Below are 25,713 nucleotides of genomic sequence, written 5' to 3' on the forward strand. Positions count from 1 at the left end.
AGAGGCCACTGCTGACTGGTACTTCCCCAAGGAGTTTCCTTCATCCATTAAAGCTCCTGCAGCACAAGTCACAGAGGAGTATGGCATATCCACTTGTGTCCAGGCAGCTAATGGATACCAGGGTCATGCTGATCTTAGGTGTATGCAGAACATCCTTCAAGAGGATATGAGTGGGTGAGTTGCCATTTGGTAGGGATATGTACACATCTCCTTTTCCAATGGCTTTGAAGGTTTGTTTGTCTGCTGCAGTAATGGTTTTGGGAGTGATGGGCTTATAGTTGACAAAGTTTTCCTTGTATGATGACATGTGACAAGAGGCTCTGGAGTCATATAGTGTAGTGTAGCTTGGTGGTCTCATGTATGCACTAGTAGCAAATGTCTCTGGGGATGGTTGAGCTTTGTCAACCTCAGCTTCATAGCTGTCATTGATATGTGCAAGCCATACCCCATCTAGGTCATTGCTGCTGTCATCCTTGGCCACTGCTGTGCACTCTTTCTGCTTCCCTTTGTTTGGAGACTTCCCTCCACTTTGTGAGTCATCCCCACTTGACCTGCATTTGCAAGCTCAGTGCCCACATTTTCCACATTTGCAGCAAGTTCCAGCAAACTTCTTCTGCTTTCCTCCAGCTGAGTATGCTGCATTGTCTGCATCACTAGACTTCTTCTGCTTTGTGGCATGGCAGTCATACTCATCTTGTGCTGCATCCATGAGAGTCACAGTTGTTAGGGTAGTGGAGGTGGAAACTTTTGCAAGTCCAGACATTGCTCTGATGACAGAGTCATAAGAGCTTGGGAGGGATGCCATGACCATAGCCATGTAGCTTTTGTCTGTCAGGGCTTGGCCCATTGATGCAAGTTGTTCATTTAGTTGCTGCATTTTATCAAAGTGTTCCCTGACATTTCCCTTCTCTGTGCATCTTATAGTTTGGAGCTTCTTCAGCAGTTCAACCAATACAACACAAGAGTGCTTCTCAAAGAGGTTGGATAGGTATGTCCAGATGTCAAGTGCAGTAGTGAGACTCTTTATTTGGATGAATAGTGTATCAGGGATCATGCTGGAAATTTGTTGCTTGATGATGGCTTGGCTGAGCCTCCATTCTTTTAGGGTAGCTTGGTAGTTCATCACTTCCTTTTTCTCCTCTGCAGAGATAGGTGTCCAGCTCTTGCTCCAGTTTGCTAGTGTCTTGGGGTCAACTGGCATTGTCTCAGTACCATCTATGTACCTGAGCAGCCCACAATCATCCAAAGACCACATTAGCCTGTCCTTGTATGTTACCCAGTCCTCTCCATCTGCTGAGAGCTTTGGGACCTTAAGGAAATCATCTCCAAGCTTGGATGTGAATGACATGTTGCCATGAGTTCCCAGTTAGTGAGCACCAGGGCTCATAACCTGTAGAATATATACTACAGGACTATTAGCAGAGTGTAAAGACAGGATATGGAAAGTACTCACCTCAGTTGGGTTAAGTAGCCAACTGAGGTGTGACTATGCTACTTGAGTGTGAAAATGAACATGATTATGTAATATGGCTAAATGCATACCATAATACTAAGTAAGATGCAGGTGAAGGCAGAATATGGAAGGCAGAATATACAATGGGTGTATGAGCTGACTGCAAGAACAGGCCAAGAAGACTCTGCAGTGTATTGGATTTCTGGTTGGTGCTGTGCATGAGGACACTGCTGACTATCATTTTTTTCTGATTTTCATTAACCTCTATCTAATTGCAAGTGTAGAGGCATGCATGCACCATCAACTTTATTGCAGAGCAGTGATTAGCACACCTTTCCTTGACTGATGGGTATTCCCCAGTAAGTTTGTTGATCATCCCCTCAAGATCAATCTCATCCACTTCATCCCAGTAATTGCCAAATTCCCTCTCTGATTCCAATGTTTCATTCATGATGTGCTCATTTTGCCCACCCAGCTCTCCTGATCCCTTATCATCAAGCAATGTCCCAAGCAGACCCCACCATTTTGGTGTGCCTTCCCCCATCTTTTGTGCCATCTGTTGGAGGCTGAAGTCCTCCAATTGCTTTGTAGAAGCACTAGATGCTCTGAAGTGCCAGCCATTGTCTTCAGATGTGAGAGAATGGTGTGAGACACAACTTCTAGGAGGCTTGTGACTAAAGGAAAGCTGAAGGGAGAATTCCCTAGGATCACCCCAAGTGGTGCTGCATGCAAGGAGAAGTTGGGGGTTACCCTAGAAGGGGTAGGAATACATGCAAGGGTCATGGAATTTAATTCTGAAGGCTTGTTGATGTGCAAGCAACAGCGAGCTGGGTATATGGAATTCTGAGAGACAGATAAGCAACAAGAAGATGGAAGCTGAGTCAAGGGGTACACAAGCAAAGGTGTGGCCAACTGGAATGTGCAGGTGGAGCAGGGAAATTGAAGGCACTGTAGAGGCTGTGGACTCAATAGATGCTTTTAGACTCTAAGAACTCTTGAACTCACAAAACACACACAGATAGTGACTCCAAAAGTGGGTGGTATATTTCCAACATTGCAGCAGAATTATATAGTACAAGGGATGTAGGTATGAGTTGGAGTAAGGTGGGGTGGAAAAACTAAAAGACCAGAAAATAAAAGAAAGGATGACCAATGTTGTCAAGTCCAGGCCTACTCCAACCAACTCCAATGCTGGACAAGGTCTGGGGAGAGGTTCAGAAGCAAGTCTGACAGAAAGAGCAGGACTCTGACTGGCAGAGTGTTGGCAAGAATGAAGTCTGCTGAAGGTAAGGGCAGAGTGAAGGCATCAGGTTTAGCTCATGTGCTACCCCCTTGCACAATCTCAGCCCTCATATTTCAGAGGGGGAGTACAGACAGACAGTTGGAGGTAACTCTGACAGGCAGAAGACAGAGACAGAGGGAGTAGGAACTAAGTCAATATTTGCACTGAGGAACAATGGAGTATAATACATGCTTTTATACTACTACAGAGGTACAGTAACTGGAATCGGAACTGACATACAGAGACCCAGCAATTTTCAAGTAAAACTTCCTAGATGATGAATGAAGGGTAGACAGAGGACATACGAACAGGTAACATAGAACATCCAGAAAAGGAAACAGTCCAGGTGCTGGACCATGTGGTGCACATGCTGCAGAGTACCTGACTGTGAGCTGTCAGGGAGGAGTCCAAAGGTAGTCACATGACCCCTCAGAGAATGGTCTGTTCAGTCCAGTAGGAGAGCAGTACAAGTCCAACAGCAGTCAGAGCAGAGACAACTCATAAACATCAGGGGTTGGGTGGAGTTGGTGCAGAGTGAGTGAGGACTTAGGATGAATGCATGACCATGAAAAATGTCAACCAAATGCAGATGCATGTGAAATGGTCTGGCAAGTGGTAAGCAAGAGTAAAACAGGACAATGGTAAGGGGTATCCTCCAACAGAACAAGGGTACATGTACAGGTGAGAGGTGGAGCTGGTGGGAAGGTGGAAGCACAGGAGGGCAGAGCCTACTGGCATGAAGACCAGCTTGCAGAACTTGGGGTGACAGGGACAATCGGAGTTTTTTTAGAGGTGACTGGCATGGATGAGTGGTGATGTGGCTGGGCAGTGGCTTGGCTACTGAACTCTGGGTGACTCTGGGCAAATGTGGAATTTCTGGATCAGCTTATTGATGACTGGGTGACATGCTGAAGGTGGGGGAAACTCCAAAGGCAACAGGGGTTGGGAGGAAACATGAGGCTATGAGTGAGAAGAATTCTGAAAGTGTCTGAAGATGTAGAGCAATAGGGGTTTGTTGCAGAGGCAAGCAGAATTTAGTGACAGATTCCTGTTTCAGCCTCAGGGAGTATATGGCTCCCTACAACAGAGCTCCTGCAGGTATGTATTTTCCACCATATGAAATGAGTGTAATGTGAACTGATCTCGACCTGCTGCACGATGCAGGAATGCATAAAAGACTTCACCAGCATGCTCAAGAAGATCAATAACCAAATAATGATTCTCATACTGTTGGCAGGTAAGCAGTGTCACAATAAGTTCAGTGATGCTGATCTGACACTGATTGAGGGCTTCAAATACAATGTGGAGAGGTAACATGTTGCATGACATGTGTTGTCTTGCCTTGCTACATAATCTCACAGGTGGCTTTTGTGCACAATGAGTTACTAGACCTAATCAATAATATGTTCAAGTAATGCATGGAGGTAAGACTGCCTCAGGCATCCTGCACTTACTGACTTACTGACCACAAATGTTAAGCAATGGCTTCAGGAGATTGTCCTGTTAGCTAATTAGTACAATAGTGTACCATAGCTTTATTTACAGGTGGGTGTGGTGGGCCTTGTCAGCTAAATACAGACAAAATGCCTTGTGCAGCAGTCTGGAGTGATGGAACAGACTGGTCACAGGTGACATGTATACCTATGAATATGGAGTATTCCTAACCACAAATATGTAACCCTAGTTTGGGTTTTGTGTAGATTTTTTGGGACTCCACACTGCATGCCACTGTGGCTGATGCTGTTTACAAATGTTTTCAGGAAGCCATCACTGTGAGTGTGAGGGAATTAAAGTTATGCTGGCTTTGAATTTCAGCTGTTGCCCTTGGAGATTTCCCTCACACTCACAGCAGAACAGCTGTGTAGGAGCCTGATATAAACCATGCCTAGAAGGGTTGAAGCAGTTATCAAGGCCAAAGGAGCTCATACCAAGTACTAGATAGTTGGATTTTTATAAAGTCAAAAAACTGTCTGCATGACATGTCATATTCAAATGGTTGCTATTCTATCAATTCCTATCCAAATCACTTAATTCTTGGACCCATAGAAAGCCAAGAGCAAGTACTTTATTTCATACACTCATGGTTTAGGGCTAGGGTTAGGGGTTATTGTGTTTAGTCATAACTAGTGTAAAACATGCAAACATGTGGACAGTTTTTTGAGCCACTGTACCACTGACTCAGCTGCTGCCAATAGCAACAATGTGGAATCCAGTACTGGTACTACAGCATGGAATAAGTCTAGCAGACATCATGGTAGAGGTATATAGGCAAAGTAGCTACTAATTGTCATTACCATTGGTTGCAGGCATGTGTATTGTAATACTACTTGTATGCAATTTTGAAAATTTTTTCTAAGTCTTGAAAAGCTCCTTAAGAGGTGTTGACACTTGTATAGAAAGATTGGCTGCATGGACTAATGGTAACACATGCTAAAGTAAGTCTCACTACTAGTTGGCACTAGACTAACTAACACTGAGTCCTTAGGTTTGAATCCTGATGAGAGCAATAAAAAATACTTAGTAATACTCACTAGTTAGATTGGGGATGGATTGTATTAGTAAAGATTTCCATGTAAGGTGATACTAATAGCATAGCATGTAGTAGACAAAGATAAGATAGATCAAAATCAGAATAGAATAGAATTGTGGCCAGGTGATAAGATAAGATTACAAAAGGTAATATAATATAAAATTTTTGTTGCCTTAGTCCAAAGTGTATTGCAATCCTCAGCTCTCATTGCAATACATTGCAACTCCAATTATGGCAGGACAGCAGTGCCCAAGGTCTGGATGTTTGTCACATGACAAGGCTATCATAACAATCATTATAATTACATTATGATTGCATTGCAATGTAGGGGTGATGGCACTATGTTTGTACTATTGACCCCCAAATATTACCTTGCTATGCCATAGCAATGCCTATTGTAAGTCTAATTATATAGAAAACTTTAGTATTGCATTGCCATTTTAATTACACATTTGATTGTGGGCATTGCAATCACTTGTGATGTGATGCATTGAAACTAATATACAGATTTTCCAACATATTAGACACAACTCCATAGATACATTTTGTGTTATAAATCATGCCTGGTGACTTTGTACCCCCCCCCCCCAAAAAAAAAAAAAAAAAACACATCACATGTTTTCTCCTAAACATGTCCAGGAGTGCCTGGAGGGCTCTGGTATAGTAAATGAATGTCCTCACCTCAGTCTCAAGTTTGTCAAAGACTGAGGTATGAAGAGGAAAAAACATTCTGCCTAACAGAGGCATATTATGTAATCAAAACATGCCCACTGTAAACTCTCATTCTCCAAGGAACCAGTCTTAACACAGACTCATTCCCATGCAACTAGATGTGTTCCTTGGCACCCAGACTTACTCCTTTCCCCTCAGACTTGCAACCCACACCAAGGACAGAACTGAATCCTTGACACTGAACCACTCCCAAATCCCTGGGCAACACTGGATCAATCTAACTGAAGAAGTTGGGAACCTACTAGGACTCCACCCAGCTTCACACTCCATTTCTACCCAGATATCAGTACTTTTTAGTAATGAGTACACCAAGCCAGAATTCATATCAACAAGTGCCAGCTTTTGTGTGTTGCTGAGTATGTAGTAAGGAATATAGTATACCTGGAAGCCTAGCAAATCAGAATTAAGTCAGTTTATTGATGGATCCAGGCATGCAAGTCAAGAACTACAAGTCGAAGCATGAGCCAAGCTATCAGGAATCAAAAGGTTTTGAGCCAATCGCAGTAAGTACTAGTGAGAGAGCCTGTGATTACTACAAATCACATCATCATCTATTACATGTATGTCCAAACGTAGTGATAAAGCTGTGCCTCCTTGAGATGGCAAATCAATGAAAGAAAGGGGTAATGACGACATGAAGCTGCCGTGCCAAAGTCATTAGATCCTGGGCACAGCGGCAAAATCTGAAACATAGGATAGATTGACAGCACGGCTCAGTGCTCAGCTCTATGTCGTTGCGCGCTTGATCATCTACCGTACGAAACCCCATCATCAGACGGCAACAGTATGTAGATCTGAGACAGCCTCACCTCCCGGGCCCAACGCATAGTCTTTTTTGTTTCTGGCGACATGCCACGCTTGCTTCGCAACTCCAATGCAATCCATTCGGAGAGCAAAATTTGTTTGAGTTCGCCGTTCGGGAAGCAGTCGGCGAGATCACCGATGAGACCAAAGCATAGCTTCAAAGTGGATTCAGTCCTCTCTTCGTCAGCCAAGCAACGCTGGGTGAGTTCAAGGATAGTCGACGAATGAGACAGGAGGAGTCCCACTAATTGTACGTTTAGTTCTAGGGCTTCAAAGCGGCGTCTCAACATACTCACCTTTCTCAGTGTTCTTCAAACCAGTTACAATCCCTGTATAAGCCTCCAGAATACCTTCACGGAGTTGAGCGACGTAATCTACGAGGTCGAAGTCAAGCTAACACTCAACGTAAGCCAGGGTTAGACCATCATGTTTCAGCCTTACCGGGTTGGGTTGAACAGCGCCTGCCTGCTGCAACACACCCATAGTGGTCTCCAGATACGGCTCGAACGCAACGCCAATCGCAAGGGCAATGTCACCAAAGCATGAAAGTATTGATATTTTCACGTTGCGATTGAGGACCTCACTCTGCAAGTTCTCCAGCAAAGCACTCATGAAGGCATTAGCGTACTGAGCACTCTCACTGCCTAGCGCTCGCGAAATGTCTCCGATAATTCCAACTGCGACCATGCAAAGCTGGGTATCTTCGTGAGCTTTGAGAGCTGGGAATAAGAATTGCAAGAAAGCCTGAATATAAGGCGCAAAATTGGCCTCCAAAGCTGTCACCAACGTGAGCACACAAACACCTCAATTAGGCAGCCTGCTCACCCGAAGCCAGCGATCCGACCACTAGAAACGCATCTTCTAAGACAGTGGAGGTTTTTCCGGCGGCCTGAATGAGTTCAAGTACAAGGGTCATGATACGGTCTGCCATAGGCTGAATACCCTCCCCCAGCCGCCGGGTAACACTCTAGCGACAAACTGTAAGACGGGTAGCTCATATTGAAAGAGAGTGAAGCTTACGATGACCACGCTGCAAAGATTGCTCTGGAGTTCGTTCCAGTTGTTCCGGTCATCTATTCCGACTATCTGGTTCTGCAGGGCATAAACTGTGCAGCGGTCCCAAAGGAAGCAAGAACACGATGCTACACACCTGCATTCCCAGAAGTTGCTGCATCCGCATCAAAATAGTTATAAGAGTGTTCTGGACGACGGGGATCACGTCGTTCGTAGCATGAGTAACGTATGAGGTAATAGCTTCATAAGCAGAAGTGCGGAAATTGGCCTCGTTACTTGTTCTGCAGTGGGGAAACCTCGTAAGTCGTGGGAGGTTAACAGGCCATGCCACTCACGTGTCCGTAACCCTCAGTAGGGCATTGACGACGCCTTCGAAATACGGTGACAAGTGGCTAGTTTGCGACGGCTCTGTTTCTTCTTCCAAAAATTCGAGTTGATCGGCCAAATTCATCAATGCCCAGCAACAGTTCGTCACAATTCTTGGGTTATCTTGAAGACCCGTCACGAGTGCCGACACCAACGGGTGCAAGTGAACATCCGGCTTGATGGTGACAACGAGTAAATCACATATCCTCCCTAGTGTCCATGCAACTGTATCTTTGACGTGTATGTTGGAATCGCTCATCATCCCTATCAGCAGTGGGAGCGCCTGATTTACGAGACGCGTCAGGACGCTTGGATCGGGACCGTCGAGGATGGATCCAAAGGCCATCACTGCCGCTTCCCGCTGATGCCAGTCGGGAGACTTGATGTGGGCTTCGATGAAAGGTATGACAGCGTCAACTATTGGGTCAGCGACAGCCTGGGCCATAAAGTTGAAGCATGTTCCAGCAGACATGGATATATTCCATTCGTCTTCGTCGGCATCTTCTTCCTGGCGCGTGAGGAGTGTAAGGAGGACGGGCACGACCTCGGGTAACGCAACCTTGGCAAAGAACTTGGATTCGATCTCAGGAGGTTCGCCATAATCAGCAGCCTTAAAGAGAAGGAACCATCAGATCTTGTCCGACGGACAACGGGATCGACAGCTCCCGACCACGTACTTCGCGCGCCTCGTGAGCAAGCTCGATTTCCTCTTCGCAAACAGTGGTCCAAAACTCGACAGCCTGCAGAGCCACTCGTTCGTCGCTGTGTTTCATGCCCATCACAGTAAGCTAAAACGGTGGATCAGGTTGCCAATATTTACCCAAAAGCCAGGCACATACCCCGAAAAGGGCTTGCTCCATGTAAAATGCCATCTTATCATAATAAAGAGCCATAATCTTGACGAGGCATTCGAAGGCTCCAACTTGAACAGCAACCGAAGGGTTTTGAGTTGCTTCGCACACGACCTGCATTATGTAATTGCGCTCTCCCTGCATGACATGAGGTAATGAACGATCTGAAGGCGGAGACAACGAACCTCCCGCTCAAAGTTTTCGCGCACGAATTCAAGTGAGTTGTAAAGTGCGTGTACTGCAGCCAACTGGACCTCGGAGGAAGGCTCGTCCTGGCGGGCACCGTGTATCACGGCAGTCAAAATCTCGTTCGACCTCAAGCTTAGAATCTCAGGTTTCTGTGGCGGGCAAGGAGTAAGGAGGCAGACAAAGGGGGTGGAGCAGACAAGATCCGTACTATAGACTCGCAGATATAGCCGATCGTTTGTAGTGTAGCGATCCTGAGATTGGTGTTGGTCAAGTTATTCACGAAACCAAGAAGAAGTTCGATGAGGTCTGGCCATTGATCATGCGGGAGCTCTACGGAAGCGATGGCGGCGACGACTTGAGCGGAGAAGCTACCGGCCTTTGGGAGGGGGGATGCAAGGGTAACGAGGGCTTCTTGCTTGATCTTGCTCTTTGTGTCGTTTTCGAGGGCAAGCCATCGAGTAGTATACTGAGTCTGCCTTGCGGCCTCCTAGATAACGGGTTTGAGGACAATGGCAAGAAAGAGGCGATTCATGGACATACCCGAGCTGAGAGGGCATTTTTCAAAGCCAAAGCTGCAGCATTGCGAGTGTGTACTTGCGAGCTTTCGTTTGCGAGTTCAGAGGAGAGCATGAGCATGTATGCTGGCTGGACGAGGACAATCAATGCGATATGCACTCGAGCACATCGGAGGACACCCACATAGTTTTCCCTCGATGCATTCTCGAGCTGCTCTGTCGCTCGCTGACGCGTACTGGCATCTGGCAGACAAGGATCAGCCTGCGTGGGGTCGACGTCGATGCAAGTGCGAGTGGCATACCAGGCGAGAGGGTATTTGCAAGGAGTTCGCTAGCGTTCATCACGGCGTAGATGCGAATAAGAACACACGAAAAAAGGCTAAAGAAAAAAAGAAAAAAAGGCTACTGATTGAGTTTTCTGCCAGCAGGCGATCTGTCGATGAGTTGGAAAGCAGTGGGAGACGAGCAGCAGCGCGGCAAGCGGCTTTTCAAAACACAGCAACACGCGTCGACTGGCACGACGTCCACGACGGCCAACCAATTCAATAATACGATCGTAATAGTAAGTACGCCAAGCTTGCTAACAGTACTCGCTGGTCACCATTCTGCAGATCCCCAGCGATATCGCTTTTGATTTCTGTCGACATTAATGGCAGACAGAGTCCGTCTTGATCATCATCGCATCTTATCGCACAATCTCACTCGCCCCTTTACCTTAGGGCCGTGGTACTCCTTCGCGGGGACGGGCTACCCCTGCAGGAGGTAGAGGGCGTCCACCCCCATCCACAGCCGACGCAAAGTGAGCTCTCCATCCACCCCCAAATTCATGTTGACAAGTCTCGAAGCAAGGGGAAACGCGAGGCAATTCTCGATCTCTCAAAATATGTGAACGAAAGAATAAGAGTCAAGTTCACAGGCGGAAGAGAAGGTATTTTTGCGATTCCTCATTCCCGCGCATGTCTCTCACCTCGTGTAGTCACCGGGATTTTAAAGGGGTACGATCAATTATTAAACCTGGTCCTCGACGAGGTCGAGGAGGAAATAAACGGTATTCACATGCACCCCGTCTCCGGCTTTCTCGCTGACCCTTCGCTCTAGAACCTGACCCCCACACACGTGCCCTGGGCTTGGCCGTCCTTCGTGGACCCACCATTACTCTCCTCAGTCCTGTCGACGGCACAGAGGAGATAGCTAACCCCTTCGTCGCCCAGGAGTAGCCCCGCCGCACGGCTGATTGCCGTCGTCCACGCACACCCCAATATGCCTTGAATTGCTTAGATTTCCGCCACGTATATCTGTAATAAGTGAATGCGATGGGAAGAATGGAAGATCATTATGCGTAGTTGCGGTGTTGTCTGTAAGGTATCGGTATGTTGCTAGCAGATGATCGACAATCAAGACTCGCGCATGGACACATACATACACCCATCCATGTGACCACACGCAGCCTCAATCTTGTCTTTCTTGTCAGCCTTTCACCTCGTAAGGGAAGAAGGCGCTAGATCTACCGCCGGAGGGAAAGCATCAGGACTTATTAGATTGCATCCCCTCCTTCCAAACGGTTTCAGACCTGCCAGGTGGGGACTGTTCAGCTTGACCACCATCGGTGACAGCGGAGACGAATACTGCGGGGATTCCTCGTGTGGATGCGGCCGTGAAACCGTAGGAGGAGATGGCGGTTGACTCATCGAGGACGGTGGGGACGACCCGCTCCTATCAGGTGCCGCCCGTCTTGGAGTGTGTAAAGTCGACGCTAGGGGTCCCCTGAATCGACCCGGCAATGCTACGCTGGTGAATGCCCGCACGAAACGGCGAATGCGAGGTAGACCTAGTTTTGGACCATGCTGGCCTCTGGATCATCTGCACTGCAGATGCCTCGCCGAAAGAAGTACCACGTTCAGCCGCTTCTGTTTCAACCCCAGTAGTGTGAGGTAGGGCGTCGTCGCATGGACAAGGTGAATGAATCCGGAAAGAAGGCGACGTCTGCCTAGCATCCTCTTCCGCTTTTGCCCCGCTGGGCTGCGTGTTAGGGTTATCGGGCTGCGCTCCTGCTTCAGAGAGGTGAATGATGGATAGTCCCGCCTGGAGGGCATCAGCCCCAAATCCTCGCAGTTGCTGTAGGGGGCGTTGGGTTTGTTGCGGCTGATGTTCAAGCATGTGTACTTGCAGGTGATCATGCGGACTAGAAGAAAAATGGTGGAGAGCGCCGACGTTGCGCTGACCGAGCTGAAGATGTGCGATGGTCGGAAAACGCGAGCTAGTTGTAGCTGTTTCATAGAATACAGTAGATGTGTCAAGACTTGATGTGAAATGGGGGTGAATATGGGATGTGCGAGAGTTTGTGGAGGAACTAGATGGCGGGTATATAACATTCAATGTAGATGTTGGCCAGGACGTGCGATTTATCTTGCGATTGGATGGATCTGATTGAGACCTGCGAAATGACTCCACTCTATCTGTGACTGCGCTGGCATCTTGCTCAGATAGTGGTTGCATCACCCGGTCGTCGGTAGTAACCGCTGGACATGCGTGCAACCTCCCCCTTGGTTCCAGCCCAGGGAGGGCATGACCCACAGGCGACGGGGAGTGCGGTTCTAATACATTGCGAGTCAGAGGCGAACCTCCCCTGGAACTACCGACGGATCGATCTTGACGATGGTCAGACTCGACACTCTGCAGCCGACCCTCCTCATCACTATTATTGAGAGTTCTGGGGCTGTCGCTCGAGACCCTTGGTGCATGGCACGCTAGTGCAAAGATAGAAGATGTCGCTAGAACTAACCCTTCGCCCAGTTGATTCTCGAAGATAGCATGCTGAGACGCTGGTCCTTTTGGTGGTGGCGGGCTTGTCCACTGACTTCGCTTCGGAGCCATGTGTTCCGGAGGCGCTGATACGGGAGCACACTGCTCTCTTACATTGTCCTTCTCGTTGTTAACGAACTCTGGTCGCAGAGAAAGACGCTCGGTAGGGGAGGGTACCCCCAACCGGACCAGATTGTTGTTACCAGATGAAGGAACCGACAAACGAGGGGGAACGAAAATAGGAGACGGTGCTCCTGCCTGTGGATCTCCAACCTTTTCCTCGCAGAGCTGGGATAACGCTACCAGTGCACGTGGGCGCGTGGCTAGAATCCTGGAAGCACGCATAAACTCGCCGCGAATCTGAAACCAAGGGTGAGCATTATAAATTGGAAATGGCAGGCAATTACCTGGTACAAGCCCTCTCTCGTTACGCAACGAGCTACGTTGAAATCAGTCTCGAAAGGATCCTAATGCATGGTCAGCCAAGTGCGTAGGAGCGGGTGTTGCTGCCCTACCTCGATGCAGAACCGGTTCCGTTCCCTCGAGTCGTGGAATTTCGAGCTTGACAACTATGAAAATCATTTAGTACACTCCCTCAGAGACACCGCCCGACACCTACATCATTCTGCCACCCTTTGCTTTCCTTCTTAAGCATACCAGCACGTATTGAAGCGACACCAGTATTATATGAAAAGTCGCGAGAATAGTACCGGAAGAAGTCGATCAGGCTGAGAAAAGTAGATTAGCGATGTTCTCGCAAGAAAGGAGTGAATCTCACAGTTCAGCGACAGATTCTGTATTGGAGGATCGCCACCGCTGGCACAAAAGGTCTATATCATCGAAGAACCTGTACGACGAATGAGCCAAGGTATACTAAGATTCGTGGTCCTGAATTCACCAAGTGTTATGTCCGTCGATATGCGTGTCCTCCTGTGCAAAGCTTAGCTCAGCTACTAGACTCTCTGCAGGGAAGAGAACTCGCCTTTGAGATTGGACGAATGGGAGGAAGTTGCTGTAGATTTGGAAGGACCGGTGGATTCTTGACATGAACGAGAAAGTATATAACCAGCAAAACGTATCCGTAGGATGACAGTGTTCCGTGATACGGTGAATTGATTTTCCTACAGGGTGACGTGAGCTGAGTGGTGAGCGCGGTACACAGGTACCGACCTCCGTTTACTCCAGACTTTGACTGGGTACTGTCGATGAGCAGCTGACGAGGAGAGAACAGCGATGACTTACGGAAAAGTACGAGGGTGCGGACGCGGGTAGGGTCTATCATGGCGTAACACATGAGCAGACGGGTGTTCTCCAAGGCCAGTCTATTCTCGAAACCGATATCGCAGGCGATGCCAGAGGGAAGGCCTGGCGAGGGATCCAACGACAACTTGACGATGGGTATACGGGCGTGGGGTAAGGGCTTGACATGGAATTTTGTTTCTGATAACACGGTCAGAAGGATGATGCTGGCGGGCAAAGAGTGGATGAAACGAACCTCTTTCGAGGAGGTCGCCTAGCATGACGACAAGGTCTGATGCGGAGAGACGCTCGACTGAATCGATGAGACAACATAGATCCATGTCTTCCGGAGAAGATCAGCGACGCGTGGGCCACCTCGAACGCGGATACGAACCTGAGTTTCGAAGATTGAAGCCGTTGGCGGTGCTCCCGAACGACAAGAGTCGACTTTCGGGCTCTATGGTGCGAATGAGACGCTCGAGGAGTTTCCTGACATCCTCTTTAACGACCAGCTCCTCTGTGGTTGGGAGGAGCTGGACAACAAATTCGAAGAGTGCGTGTGAGAGCTCGTTCACGAACAAACGATGCTTGGAAGCGTGCCTGCGCTGGTTTGGCACCGGAGCGTAGGGAAGGGACTGGGCGGGTTGGCCTGCTGGCTGGGCCATAGTTTCAGGTGGCGACGACGACAACGAGCAGCTCTGTGCTGTACACTGGCTGGGATGGGCTGCGGCGACACGGCTCGACTACGACCAGCCTCGCGGGTCGACTTGGGGGGACCAACTCGGTCGCACAACGTTCAATTGGCTGACCAGCCAAATTCAATACACACAACCCTGCCCAAATTCGGACGCCTAGATCGACTATTACACAACTACATAATCGACCCCATATAGTAAGCAGCTTACGCTTGTACCTTCAGCAACACCTTCTTGCCATACCTGCCACCCTGCAGTCTCTTCATCACCTCAGATATCTTCTCCTCGTCCCCCTCGCTGCCGTCGATCTCCAGTATCTCGTGTTCGGGGCCAAGGAGCTAATAGTGCACAGCTTGAGCCTTCGAACGTTGACGTATCCGTGACTCGTACCTTGCCGTGGCGCATCAATCCGACCAGGTTCTCCATCAATCTTTCCCTTTCTTGCCTAGATTTTCTATTGTACCATTGAGTTTGCCAGAAGCCATGGCACGTTAGGTTCTTAAATATAAATAGCGACGTCGGAAGGGATAACGGCTCCTTGGACATGGCACCGTATGACACCAGATGTGCATCTTGACCAAGTAGCCGTGCCATCATCGTTGTAGCTCGACCGCCAACACAATTGAGTCCAAGCCGGATACTCTAACCTGCCATGAGCTCTAAAGTTCAGATAGCAGACACACCACCGACCCGTCCTCCGGTCCACGTTTTGATCTGGTCCTTGAATCCCTTGTCAGAGAGTTGGTTGTACGTTGCGACCTGGGTGGCACCCAGGTCCTTCAGATATCCTGTTAGCGATTCGACGTCCTCCCTGAAGAGCTCAGCCATTCGCTGACAACCCATTCGAAAGATGCGTCTACCTATCTCGAATGAAATTAAGCGTTTTCCATCCCTTCGCTGCGGCAATTTGAATCACAGCCTGGCCAACCTATGTGGAAACGAGGGGTCAAAAGTGGTACCTCCGGCCTGAAAGACTCGCATACGGCACTGTTCGCACCATTCTGGACTACCCAGTCCCCCTTTTCTAACTTGACAAAATCGTGCAACATATTGTAGGCCGTAGGTGGGTTGACCTTGGGAACGTCATCTCAGATTCGTCCCAGAAACGATCGTGGAACGAGATGAGACGCACAGTGAGGGTAGCCGCCTGTGCCTCCTCCAAGTCGGAGGGTATCTTGAGGACATTCAGAACGTCGACATTCCTAGCTGACGTCCACGTCCCCATTTGAGGTTTGGTCATCACCACCCAGTCACCTTTCCTCAACTCCCTCACGCCCTCGCCAACCTGTACGACCTCAGCCAAACCCTCGTTGCCGCCAACATAGAGAGGTGCATCTTGAGAAAGAAGGTCAAATGGGACAGGCTTGGCTGGATACACCCCTTCTATGACATTGATATCAGCTGGATTGATGGGGGAGAGACGGAAGCGGACGTTCGCGGTGTTGGGTGGCGGTGGTGGTAGGTCTGGGAACGTGAGGAGGGAAAGCACCTCGGACGGATCGCCGTTCTTTCTGTAGACTACGGCCCTGTTCCTGTAAGAGACCGAAGAAGCTGCAAAGGTGCGCGTCTGCGGGAAATTCTGCAGCAGGCGACTGGAACAAAGCATGCTAGTTGGTCGCCAGCGGTGACTTGTCCCTCGCCAGCCGGGTAAATTAAATACTGGTAAATCGCAACTTGAAGCGTACTGGCGACTACTGAGCCCGCGTGAGAAGCGAAACGGTGGCCGGTGACGCCATGGGTTAGACGTGGCTTACTGACGTCACACCTTGCGCACCACAACTCCCCCTATAAGTATCGATGCTCCCCCCCGAACGTTTGACTTTTCAATTTTACCCACTGACGGAACATGAGATTACACTGGCCGCTGTTCATCTTCCTCACTCTTGTACAGGCCACTGGCTGGTTCGGCTCGGACGACCCCGTCGACTGCTCATCCATCACATCGGCCCCTTCTGCGGCCTACTCTCATGCGAGCCGTGAAGTGAGAGCAGCCACCCATACCGTCAGTGACACCGCTGCACAGGCGACGCGTGAACTCGGCCGCGCGTTTGACGAGACTAAAGACTATGTCTTCTCCACCTGGGATGACTCTCGTCTGAGAAAATGGCTCGAGGACCACGACGTGGTCGAAGCCAGGAAAGCAAACACCCGCCAAGAACTCCTCGACCTTGCTAACCTGTTACTTCCGCGAGGCGTCTGACCCTGTATGGCAGACCTGGAGTGATTCTTACATGGTATATCAGCTTCTGCTTCTCTGCATACGTACTCACTTCGGCTTGTAGCATGAATGGCTTGTCGCGCACAATTTGTTGCCCCCACATGAATCGCCTCGTCGCGAGACGCTCCTCGATTACATGAAGCATTATTACTACTCCACCACGGATAAGATCTGGCACACTTGGTCAGAGTCCGAGCTCAAGGCATGGCTGGTCAACCACGGTATTCTTAAGAGCGACGCCCAAAAGCAACGCGACGAGTTAATCAAACTGATGGAGTGCGTGCCTTGTAAATGCGACCGAATTTCCCACTTCGGTGCTGACCACATCAATAGGGAGCACTACCTCTCTGCATCTGACAGCATCTGGGGCGCCTGGCGCGATAGTGACATTCGCAAGTGGCTTACTACACATGGGTATATTGACGAGAGGACGGCCTCACGCAAGACACGCGACGACCTAGTGGACCTCATCAATTCCAAGTATGTACGCTTATCTCAGATCTCTGTCTATACTAACCTTCGTAAACCCAGATACGCCGATGCATCGGTGAAGAGTGCTTCATATCTCGTGTGGCCTGATGCTCGATTACGTGCGTACCTACGTGAGCGTGGTGTTAGTGAGGATGCCCTACCCACAAGTAGGCCTGGGCTACTTCGTAAGCAACTAGCCCCCTCCTTTACCGGAGTCGAGATTAATCACCTTAACAGAGGAAACCCGTATTCGTTGGGTTCAGGCATCCACACGAGCTGAGAATATTTTCGCCAAATTGAGGGACACCGTGAACAGCGGTGTAATAGCGATCGAGGACGCTCTTAGCTGGATCTGCGACTCTCTGGCGGACCGGGTACACCAGGCTAGGCAGAAGGCAGAAGAAGCCAAAGACTTTGCTTGGGAGAAAGGCTACCAGCAACCGTTTGGTAGCGCTGGTGAGGGCACGAAGCGCGGCAGTGAAGGGATGCGGCAGGCTGGAGAAAGGATCAAAAGTGAGGGTGACGAACTCTGACGTCGTGCACATCTCGGATTGCTGTTCGTATATTGTAAAACCCTGGTATGCGTTGTAAATACTAAATGAGGAGTGCGTAATGTTCCGACCGGACTTGAGGATTCCTCTCGCACCGCGATCGCATGCAATATTGCCACCACGTCTGTCAGTTCCGTGTCTTCCCGCTTTACATTTCGGTCGTTGTTTCCAGCAACCGTCGTCCTATGCGCAGCGGCAGTCCAGCTTTGCGGTACAGCTCGGAGGCATAGACGACTCACGTGATTTTATAGATAGCAGATAAAAAAAAGTGATATCCGTCCATTTCGAGAGAACCCCACTCCAACTTCCCTCCTTCTTGTTCGCAACTATCCAACCATTATGGTGAAAGCAGTCGTTCTCGGAGCTGCAGGTGACTTCATTGCTCGTCGATGTCAAGTACATCAGTAATACTGAACGGATTGTGTAGGCGGTATCGGCCAGCCCTTGTCTCTTCTATTGAAGACTAATCTTGAGGTGACGGAGGTATGGGAGTCGACGAAAATCATCCGAACTCGTGTCAACTAAGGGGAAAAATTATCTAGCTTGCCCTCTACGATATCGTCAATGCACCTGGTGTTGCTGTCGATCTCTCTCACATCGCAACTCCTGCCAAAGTGGAAGGTTTCCTCCCTCCTGACAATGGCTTGCAGAAGGCCCTTGCTGGTGCAGAAGTCGTCGTCATCCCTGCTGGTGTCCCCAGGAAACCTGGTGTGAGTTCGATCTCCTATTTCTTTTCTCTCTCTAATGGTCGCTCATCTCACACTTTTAGATGACTCGGTGGGTGAGATAAAATTCGTCTTCGTCTCAGTATGCTGATAGGCCAATGTTCCATCAGCGATGACTTGTTCAAGGTAACGACTCAGCTGGGCACTAAGGATTGTCTTTATCCGGTTAATCGCTCACGTTAGATCAATGCTGGCATCGTGCGAGACCTCGCCACTGCTATCGCCACCACCGCTCCGAAGGCGTTCGTCCTCGTTATCTCCAACCCAGTTAACTCCACCGTCCCCATCGTTGCGGAGGTTTTCAAGCAACACAAGGTCTTTGATCCCAAGAGGTAGCGTTTTTTTGCATAATCACAAAAACCGCGTTAACCAGACCTGTACAGACTCTTCGGTGTCACGACGCTTGATGTCGTTCGTGCTTCTACCTTTGTGGCAGAAGTTCTGGGAGACCGCTCTCTTTCTCCTTCCGTAGCTGTTCCTGTTGTTGGCGGTCACAGTGGAGTCACTGTATGCGCCTCTCCTATTTCCTCTTCTTCCGCCTTGCATTGATGTTTTGATCTAATATAGATCGTTCCTCTTCTCTCTCAATCGTCGCACCCTCTCCCATCAAACCTTGACACATCGACTATTGACAGCCTGGTCAACCGTATCCAATTTGGCGGTGATGAGGTCGTCAAGGCTAAGGATGGCGCTGGTTCGGCCACCTTGTCCATGGCGTACGCTGGCGCCGAGTTTACCACCAAAATCATTCGCGCTCTCAAGGGCGAAAGGGGCATTATCGTTCCATCATATGTCAACCTCACTCAGGAGGGCGGTGAGGCTCTCAAGAAGGATCTCGGCAAGGAACTTGATTACTTCTCGGCACCGGTTGAACTTGGGGTAAGTATCACCAGTACCCCTGAGCATCTGTGATTGATACGTTTTGGGCCTTGTAGCCGAACGGCGTTGAAAAAATCAACGGATTGGGTGCCATTGCACCAGCAGAACGCGTTCTCATTGACGCCGCTCTTCCTGAACTTGTTGCCAGCATTGAGAAGGTTGGTTTGGATAAGTTAACCTTTCGTTTGTGTGCTAACTTGCCCTTGTTTAGGGTGTTTCTTTCATTCAGACCCCAAAACTTTAGCCGCACGGTAACTTTGCTACATATGTATGGAGTTAACCAGAGGTGTGAGTTGGATTGTGTAGAAGCTTAAGTAGAAGGATCATAACGACCTGTAGTCCTGTACCCATAGTCAGAGGAGAGCTGTTTGTTGTTTTCCTCCACATCGTCGCTGCGAGTCGCGGTCGTTTTGACAGTTCGACTTTGATGAGTTTGGGTTTTGACCTGAATTAGCCCACACGTGGTGCTCAACGTCAGCGTCCAACAACCGCTTTACCACACTTTTTTTTATTCTAGATACCAGCCTGTTTACAGTTTTTTACTGGCTGGTCAGCGTCCGGCATCACCATGGTTAACTAGTCAATGGTTGTGAAACGGTGAGCGCAGCTCCGTCTGCTTATAATGTTCAAATAATTCATGTGTATTCGTCATGTCCATTCGACGAAAGGTGTTTAACCTGGTTTTTCTGAAAGAGCGAAGTGATTCCTCCGCTGTGTCCGAATCCAAGTCTTGGGGAGAAGTGGTTCGCCAGATGATAGCTCGATCAGTCAAAAACACCCAGGTGCAAAAGACATACTACCATCACAGGTCACTTGTTGGTTTTTATTCAGTAGGCTGGGACATAGGATGTCGCATGCCCAGCAAGACCTTTTGAGACACTCAACTACCTGTGGACCACCAACTAAAGACGCGCCGGTACCGGTGCCCTGGGGAGACTCGCCACGACACTGGTGGAAACTCTCATCTCAAGTTCGTGCTTGACTGGAGACCGTTGTTGTCGATGGTTGATACTACGTTGTACGAAAATTCTTCCCACTGCCGTTTTGATAGTTAACGAGTAGTGTTGGATTCATATAGTTGGACCACCGGCTGGATTAAATATGAAAGCTGTTAGTAGGTGCGCTTCTAACACACCCAACAATTATCTCTCGGCTTCTAGAGAATCTAGACATTGCAAGGTTGGGCTGGTGTGGACATTGAAGGGTTCACGTCGGACATGGCTTTTATGACGGACAACTTGGAGGCACTTCTGATGGACCTGTGACATCGACTCGTGCTCCGGGCCACGGTGAAACTTGAAGGATTTGGTTCCGCTGGGTAGCGGTGCTTGCCTAACCTTTCTAACAGCTTCTGTGATCTCCTGTCGCTCGCCGGCCTCTCGAAACCCAACCTGGCTGGACAGGCATGTCTCCAAATGAAGTGAAAAGTTTCATCTCCGTCGATATGTTTGTACTACGTTTCTCCACGATGTGCTGGAGCCATTTCACAACCGAACTTCTACGCAGTACTTTGCCTTGAGCGTTTGGTGACGTAATCAACTTTGCTCAACTCAATGACCTTAATACCAGTGCACCAAGGTAAGTGGAATCCGAGTAGTCTATATGCTCTAGATACTAACCTACTGCAGCCTAGTGCTCCTTCAGTTTGCAGTATTCCCTCCTTGGCTCAACCGCGGAATATTCCAAGCCAAACTCAACCTATGGGGGGACCGTTGAATCGCTGGCATGGGACTTCTAGCTCCTCAATTTCTTGGCAAACTCATGGATAGCAGTTATTGGGGGCTCCGCTGTGCCTAAACTATTGCCCTGCGGCGCAAAGCCGCCGGACTTTGTGGCTTGGCCTCACCATCGCGATATTAACGCACATGTAATCAACATGAACTATCTGATGTTCGCTTTAAGCACCTTGCATATGGTATCTTGGCTTGGCAAACCACGAAGTTCCTCTAGTGCATTCCTTGCGAAGGTAAGTTTCGCCGCTCTTATTCCTCGGCACATACGTACCCAGTGAAGTTCTTTTCGGGTTCACACCTGTTCCAGCCTGACGTCCATGTGCAATCAAATCTTGAGACTTGGAAGTTCGTCGAAGCGGCTGCTACCCCGACGTCGTCCCGAGAAGTCCACTCTTTAACTAGGACAAGTGGATTCCTCAATTCGACATGCCGATTACATAGGAAACGTGCTATCGCCGAGCAAGCCTTGCTACTTGCCGCGCCGATTACGCCGGGTATCCCGCAGTCCCTGCTTTGACCTTACCACATTGTCTCGAGGTGACTGATTTGGATGGCTGTTGTCTACGATACCGTGTCACGCCACGGTTGAAAATTGCTCCGACATGGTGCCATTCTTTATGATCGGCTTTGTTTCCAGAGCCCCCCGATGACTGAGAAGAGCTTACGGCCTCTTCAGTGGTGTGGAGTGGGACACAAGTCCATATTCGAACCCCGAAGGATCAGTACCTTGCTATATTCTCATGGTACACACGAGATATGACAACTTATCGCCCAATACACATACCGGTCCCACACGCACAACCTCTTTCTCATTTCACTTGGTGAGATCGTCAGCGGGGTAACACATGGTGGGGTAATGCGGCGTGAGAAAACAAGAGATGTCTTCTGTGGCGTTTTCGTGGGCGATAGGGTGTGGCGGTGATCAGTGCAAATGCCTCATGAAATTCATCCTCCAGTTCCAATGGGTGATTCCACAGGGACCAGCCACTGATTCGTTGGTATAATGGACCAGAAATAGGCCTAAGTGTACTAATACACACGTATGTGATAGCCGTTCTGAGTGACAGTACAACAGACACTCCGCTATGTTTGCTCAGTGCGAAGGATTCGTCAACGTCGGACCAATCCTGACCATTGAGAAGCAAGTAGAGGGGGGAACTTAAGCCAGACTTCCTACACATCGATGGCTCCTGGCAGGACGGCTACTGAAACGTTCTCCAAACACCTCCTGAAATGAATGACATCATATATGTGTGAGGGTTTATCGTGCTGGAGTCGACCGTCCTGATCAGGGTTAAGTGAGACACACGCTGTTGTGTGTGGAATCAGAAATAAAAAACACCTCCTGCGCACGGAAAAAAATGACCATAGGTGACTACGGCATGACGGAGAGGCCATGTTCTTGATCTCATCTCACCGTTCCCTGGTTGTGATAGCCGGTGGTTGCCACGAGCAGGTATCCCTGACATTTTACGCCTAATCTAGGGTATGAGCAACCTCCAGACGCAGAATTCGCGCAGGTGGAGGCTGGGGTTCTGCTTGATTTACTGAGGCTAACATGCGCCCAAGGCCTGGGCTGAGTTGGCACATGACGGTTTGATGAAGGGCCAAGAAAGTTTCTGAGCTTGGTGCCATTCTGCACAGGGCAGACTGCAGGGAGGAAAAGCGCGAGCAAAGTGGAAGACTCAATCGGACAACATGAGGATGATCAGGTACACTTTTGCAAAATTTGGGAGCTTTCGTGAGCTCTTTGCAGCTCTTTGTCGCATCAGCAACAAGGTTCCATAATATTGCCATCCTCTATACGTTAACCGAAGTACCTGTGTCAACGATCGGATGGACTGATAATGACTTACAAGGATTAGCCGCGGATTCAGTAAGCCTCGGGTGAGGGTGAGGGCACTGCAACTCTAACGCGATATTGTGCGGCGATTGCACTGCTCAAAGAGTGGCTGCGGAGACACGCAACAAAGGAGAGAATATTTCCTTAGTGTTCGTAGATCCAATGCCAAGAGTAAGCGAACAGAAGAGGTAGGTGGATGCACCGACCCGCCAACGAAGTCACCAGCTGTGGGGAGTGCGGGCATCGCCCATTTAAAGGTAGTAAGAGGAATGGCTGGGTGTGAAAAGTGGTGCCATACAAACGACGCGGGAGCCAGACGAAGAAGCTAGATTTCATGACAACGTTGGGAAGTCGGAGAACACACTTTTCATTGACAGTGCCACACTAGACTATGATGGACAGGAATCAGCGATGAATCGACAAGCGGTGGGTACTGCACGCATGGGTTCATAAATTGGGGATCCGACGGATAAGATAACTGCAAGGGGGGACACGATGTATGAGTTCTCAAACACGTTCGAGGGATACAACACCGGCAGCTCACACCAAGCGGTGATGTGAGATTTGAATGATAGACGCACGGGCCATGTGAACTCGTTCGGTCAAGGATGTCGGCCAAGACTGTCCACATCGGAAGCTGTGCCCATAAACGGAAACCCCTACGGAAACGTCGGAGATGACCTAATAAGTCAGTTTCAGACCGGAATCAGCGCCGGCGGAATAACAACACCCAAAACCGGGCCAAATAAATTTATTAATAAAATCCTCCTCTCAACACCCAAGCTTACCACTTATTAAAACCCCCCCTTCGAGTCCTGCCATGGCCAACCCCTGCTAACACCTCCTCCTTGCCGTTAGACAGGCAGTCAGGCAGCCATGTACGCTCATCCACCTTCCACGCCTCGCTCCATCCTCAAGCAGCAGCACTCGTCCACCAGAGCCGGTTGCAGGTCTCCTGACAGACCTCCTGCTGTCCACTTCCCTCCCTCGCCTTCTTTGACCAGAGTATACGCCGCCCACCCCTCTACAGCGTATGACCGATCGCCCATCGTCGTGTCTCCTAATGCCTGTGCTCTGCCGGAGCGTGGTTGTCCTGGTCGGACATACACCCTAGGCGACGAACGTCCAACGCGTTCGTCTCAGTCAAAACGGCGTCCCGAGTAGTGGAAATCATTTCCATCCCCGTGCAGGTATCGAAAGCAGATATCCTACCTCCCCAACCAGATCTGTAGGGGATGACCATACTCGCGTTTCCACACGCGCCTCCCCCCTTTGTTCCCCCTCCATTAATACCCGATCTAGTCCTCAGAGTCAGATGAGAGTGACAGCTTCGTCACACCATTCGATACCCCCAACACGTCATTGACGCCAGCCCCATCAATATCAAAGCCTCGTATTCGCTCTGATGGCATGTTGCCCACTAGCCCATATTACCCCGAGCAGTCAGGCTTTTCTGACAACTATCCACCTTCTTACCCTTCGTACCGATCATCTCTGGATGATGCGCACAAATCTCGCCGGCGCAGGTCGCGGGATCGCTCGCGCGAACGTTCGTACGCTAGCGACGACTGTTATAAGCCATTCTCCCCATACTCATCGCATGCGCTTAGAGAGATGGACGATGGCTGCTTGGGGGGCTTTTGAGCTCTCGTATGCTCACTTTTTTGGAGTCGCCACACATTATATCCTGGAGCTCTCGACATGCAAGTCTACTAGACGTCGTTTAGAACGACTGCAAACCTATACTACACAACTGTATTTATCTTTTTGCAAGCAGTTTGGAACGTTTGTTGAGGTCTTGTGGACATGCTCGATTTGTCTTGTGCGCAGTCGCCGGGGGATTCTTGCGAAGCCAATGACATCAGACACTGCCGTCGAATCATTGATCAAGACTTCGCCAGCTCTCCCGATCTACTTCTTAGGTCCACCCGGCCCTAGGTGCCGCAGACCTTTGGAAATAGGTTTCATCTGCTGCAGTGGCCGTAGGCTTGGTGCTGACTCTGCCCACAGCATCGCACAGCTGCAACGCCGCTCCAGCAGCTCGTTATGTATCATCCCTGCGCTTGAACGTTCATCAGTGTCACTGATCAGCGTCCTCATGGAACGGCGCTGCCGTGACACACGGAGTTCTAACTTTCCGGATCATTTGGCACCAGTGATTGGGTCATTCCTACCCAAGTATTCCTACTTCGACTGCAACGCAGCCTATGTCATCCCTGGTGCCTGTGGCGATTGCTGGCAGAACAACTGTGGATAATAATAGCTTCCTCGGTTTCTAATCTGTCTTGCACATGTCCAAGAGTCGGAGAGCCACAACCACACTTAAGAATGATGAGGCACGGAAAGTCGGCTCTTCAGGAACCGACATGTTCAATGTTAGGACATAAGTACTCTGTCCCGGTGAGTGGCGCATAGCCGTTGCCGACGGTGCTCCCCCTGTACGGATCCTGCTTGTCGGCGTCAGTATTCGGTGACGGCCCGCAGATACCTAGGCTCTATAGGCTGGTTCGATGACTGCCTTTTGAGGAACAGTGGTGACCCTGTGGTGACCCATCCCTCCTCCTAAGGTCTGTCCATACCCTTTCCCCCTTGGCCTTGGCTCGAAAATCATTCCTCCAGTGCAGGTCGGCGAATGTATTTCGCACGTGCACCCGTTATCCGTAAGTATTGTATCGTATTCCCCGTTGACTCCTTTGACCACACAGTAACCACCCATTTGGGAGTTTACTTCAACGATCGCGATGTAATTTAAGCCCGACCCGTTCGCTAAGGTGAGGGTGAGCATGCCGGGATTATCAGGTAAGTAGCTTATCGCTGTCTG

At 49.5% G+C, this 25,713-nt stretch overlaps 8 protein-coding genes across 8 annotated transcripts; 4 read left to right on the forward strand and 4 right to left on the reverse strand.

The window, feature by feature from the left end:
- Positions 1-1,604: 1,604 nt before the first annotated feature.
- On the reverse strand, positions 1,605-2,093 carry F5J12DRAFT_686107 (uncharacterized protein; the record flags this gene model as incomplete). Its single annotated transcript, XM_051740312.1, has 2 exons — positions 1,605-1,700; positions 1,752-2,093. Coding segments are annotated over 2 exons (438 nt in total), but the record flags the coding sequence as incomplete, so codon positions are not given.
- A 4,156-nt stretch (positions 2,094-6,249) lies between these two features.
- On the reverse strand, positions 6,250-10,219 carry F5J12DRAFT_841463 (armadillo-type protein). The gene is made up of 15 exons (XM_051746132.1): positions 10,039-10,219; positions 9,921-9,979; positions 9,762-9,866; positions 9,430-9,708; positions 9,218-9,370; positions 9,021-9,170; positions 8,859-8,969; positions 8,151-8,791; positions 7,952-8,096; positions 7,822-7,893; positions 7,627-7,768; positions 7,243-7,577; positions 7,098-7,194; positions 6,807-7,045; positions 6,250-6,747 (listed from the first exon to the last, which is right to left on the reverse strand). The coding sequence occupies exons 1-15, from the start codon at positions 10,076-10,078 to the stop codon at positions 6,724-6,726; spliced, it is 2,592 nt and encodes an 863-aa protein (XP_051598417.1). The 5' UTR covers positions 10,079-10,219; the 3' UTR covers positions 6,250-6,723.
- On the forward strand, positions 10,176-10,953 carry F5J12DRAFT_913932 (uncharacterized protein; the record flags this gene model as incomplete). The annotated part of the gene is made up of 5 exons (XM_051749107.1): positions 10,176-10,298; positions 10,456-10,535; positions 10,582-10,664; positions 10,713-10,784; positions 10,835-10,953. The coding sequence occupies 5 exons, from the start codon at positions 10,176-10,178 to the stop codon at positions 10,951-10,953; spliced, it is 477 nt and encodes a 158-aa protein (XP_051598418.1).
- Positions 10,954-11,170: 217 nt separating this feature from the next.
- On the reverse strand, positions 11,171-14,600 carry F5J12DRAFT_222787 (uncharacterized protein). The gene is made up of 11 exons (XM_051738462.1): positions 14,172-14,600; positions 14,034-14,120; positions 13,781-13,978; positions 13,709-13,730; positions 13,521-13,659; positions 13,437-13,468; positions 13,317-13,385; positions 13,158-13,266; positions 13,054-13,107; positions 12,946-13,005; positions 11,171-12,898 (listed from the first exon to the last, which is right to left on the reverse strand). The coding sequence occupies exons 1-11, from the start codon at positions 14,440-14,442 to the stop codon at positions 11,453-11,455; spliced, it is 2,487 nt and encodes an 828-aa protein (XP_051598419.1). The 5' UTR covers positions 14,443-14,600; the 3' UTR covers positions 11,171-11,452.
- Positions 14,601-14,603: 3 nt separating this feature from the next.
- On the reverse strand, positions 14,604-16,198 carry F5J12DRAFT_222980 (uncharacterized protein). The gene is made up of 6 exons (XM_051738463.1): positions 15,605-16,198; positions 15,456-15,545; positions 15,333-15,400; positions 15,163-15,283; positions 14,863-15,114; positions 14,604-14,810 (listed from the first exon to the last, which is right to left on the reverse strand). The coding sequence occupies exons 1-6, from the start codon at positions 16,076-16,078 to the stop codon at positions 14,679-14,681; spliced, it is 1,137 nt and encodes a 378-aa protein (XP_051598420.1). The 5' UTR covers positions 16,079-16,198; the 3' UTR covers positions 14,604-14,678.
- A 120-nt stretch (positions 16,199-16,318) lies between these two features.
- On the forward strand, positions 16,319-17,694 carry F5J12DRAFT_894281 (uncharacterized protein; the record flags this gene model as incomplete). Its single annotated transcript, XM_051747728.1, has 5 exons — positions 16,319-16,666; positions 16,755-16,966; positions 17,024-17,170; positions 17,222-17,346; positions 17,399-17,694. The coding sequence occupies 5 exons, from the start codon at positions 16,319-16,321 to the stop codon at positions 17,692-17,694; spliced, it is 1,128 nt and encodes a 375-aa protein (XP_051598421.1).
- A 179-nt stretch (positions 17,695-17,873) lies between these two features.
- On the forward strand, positions 17,874-19,992 carry F5J12DRAFT_223060 (malate dehydrogenase). Its single transcript, XM_051738464.1, has 12 exons — positions 17,874-18,082; positions 18,140-18,195; positions 18,255-18,422; positions 18,482-18,489; positions 18,548-18,563; positions 18,621-18,769; positions 18,821-18,944; positions 19,005-19,316; positions 19,373-19,474; positions 19,528-19,602; positions 19,656-19,913; positions 19,985-19,992. Exons 1-10 carry the CDS (start codon positions 18,052-18,054, stop codon positions 19,558-19,560), a joined length of 999 nt encoding a protein of 332 aa, XP_051598422.1. The 5' UTR covers positions 17,874-18,051; the 3' UTR covers positions 19,561-19,602; positions 19,656-19,913; positions 19,985-19,992.
- Positions 19,993-23,668: 3,676 nt separating this feature from the next.
- Positions 23,669-25,032, forward strand: F5J12DRAFT_841496 (uncharacterized protein). Its single transcript, XM_051746133.1, has 3 exons — positions 23,669-24,045; positions 24,083-24,141; positions 24,195-25,032. Exons 1-3 carry the CDS (start codon positions 23,769-23,771, stop codon positions 24,534-24,536), a joined length of 678 nt encoding a protein of 225 aa, XP_051598423.1. The 5' UTR covers positions 23,669-23,768; the 3' UTR covers positions 24,537-25,032.
- The last annotated feature ends 681 nt before the right edge of the window (positions 25,033-25,713 follow it).

The sequence above is a fragment of the Pisolithus orientalis genome, assembly GCF_024613125.1.
Source record: "Pisolithus orientalis strain OTSU chromosome Unknown F5J12scaffold_22, whole genome shotgun sequence".
NCBI classification, from domain to species: domain Eukaryota; kingdom Fungi; phylum Basidiomycota; class Agaricomycetes; order Boletales; family Pisolithaceae; genus Pisolithus; species Pisolithus orientalis.

Bases quoted from the DNA above. Each gene is read 5' to 3' on its own strand.
- F5J12DRAFT_841463 (XM_051746132.1), bottom strand. From the start codon at position 10,078: ATGAACGCTAGCGAACTCCTTGCAAATACCCTCTCGCCTG. The intron at 9,171-9,217 runs GTTCGTTGTCTC...CATGTCATGCAG, and splicing joins GCGAAAACTTTGAGCGGGAG to GGAGAGCGCAATTACATAAT. The intron at 8,792-8,858 runs GTACGTGGTCGG...CTTCTCTTTAAG, and splicing joins TTGCTCACGAGGCGCGCGAA to GCTGCTGATTATGGCGAACC.
- F5J12DRAFT_222787 (XM_051738462.1), bottom strand. From the start codon at position 14,442: ATGGCCCAGCCAGCAGGCCAACCCGCCCAGTCCCTTCCCTACGCTCCG. The intron at 13,979-14,033 runs GTTCGTTTCATC...CCGTGTTATCAG, and splicing joins AGGCGACCTCCTCGAAAGAG to AAACAAAATTCCATGTCAAG. The intron at 12,899-12,945 runs GTAATTGCCTGC...CCTTGGTTTCAG, and splicing joins CGAGAGAGGGCTTGTACCAG to ATTCGCGGCGAGTTTATGCG.
- F5J12DRAFT_222980 (XM_051738463.1), bottom strand. From the start codon at position 16,078: ATGCTTTGTTCCAGTCGCCTGCTGCAGAATTTCCCGCAGACGCGCACC. The intron at 15,401-15,455 runs GTATGCGAGTCT...GTTTCCACATAG, and splicing joins AGAATGGTGCGAACAGTGCC to GTTGGCCAGGCTGTGATTCA. The intron at 15,284-15,332 runs GTAGACGCATCT...TGAGCTCTTCAG, and splicing joins CTTAATTTCATTCGAGATAG to GGAGGACGTCGAATCGCTAA.
- F5J12DRAFT_223060 (XM_051738464.1), top strand. From the start codon at position 18,052: ATGGTGAAAGCAGTCGTTCTCGGAGCTGCAG. The intron at 18,196-18,254 runs GTATGGGAGTCG...AAAATTATCTAG, and splicing joins CTAATCTTGAGGTGACGGAG to CTTGCCCTCTACGATATCGT. The intron at 18,770-18,820 runs GTAGCGTTTTTT...AGACCTGTACAG, and splicing joins AAGGTCTTTGATCCCAAGAG to ACTCTTCGGTGTCACGACGC.
- F5J12DRAFT_841496 (XM_051746133.1), top strand. From the start codon at position 23,769: ATGTACGCTCATCCACCTTCCACGCCTCGCTCCATCCTCAAGCAGCAG. The intron at 24,046-24,082 runs GTCCCGAGTAGT...ATCCCCGTGCAG, and splicing joins TTCGTCTCAGTCAAAACGGC to GTATCGAAAGCAGATATCCT. The intron at 24,142-24,194 runs GTTTCCACACGC...TACCCGATCTAG, and splicing joins TAGGGGATGACCATACTCGC to TCCTCAGAGTCAGATGAGAG.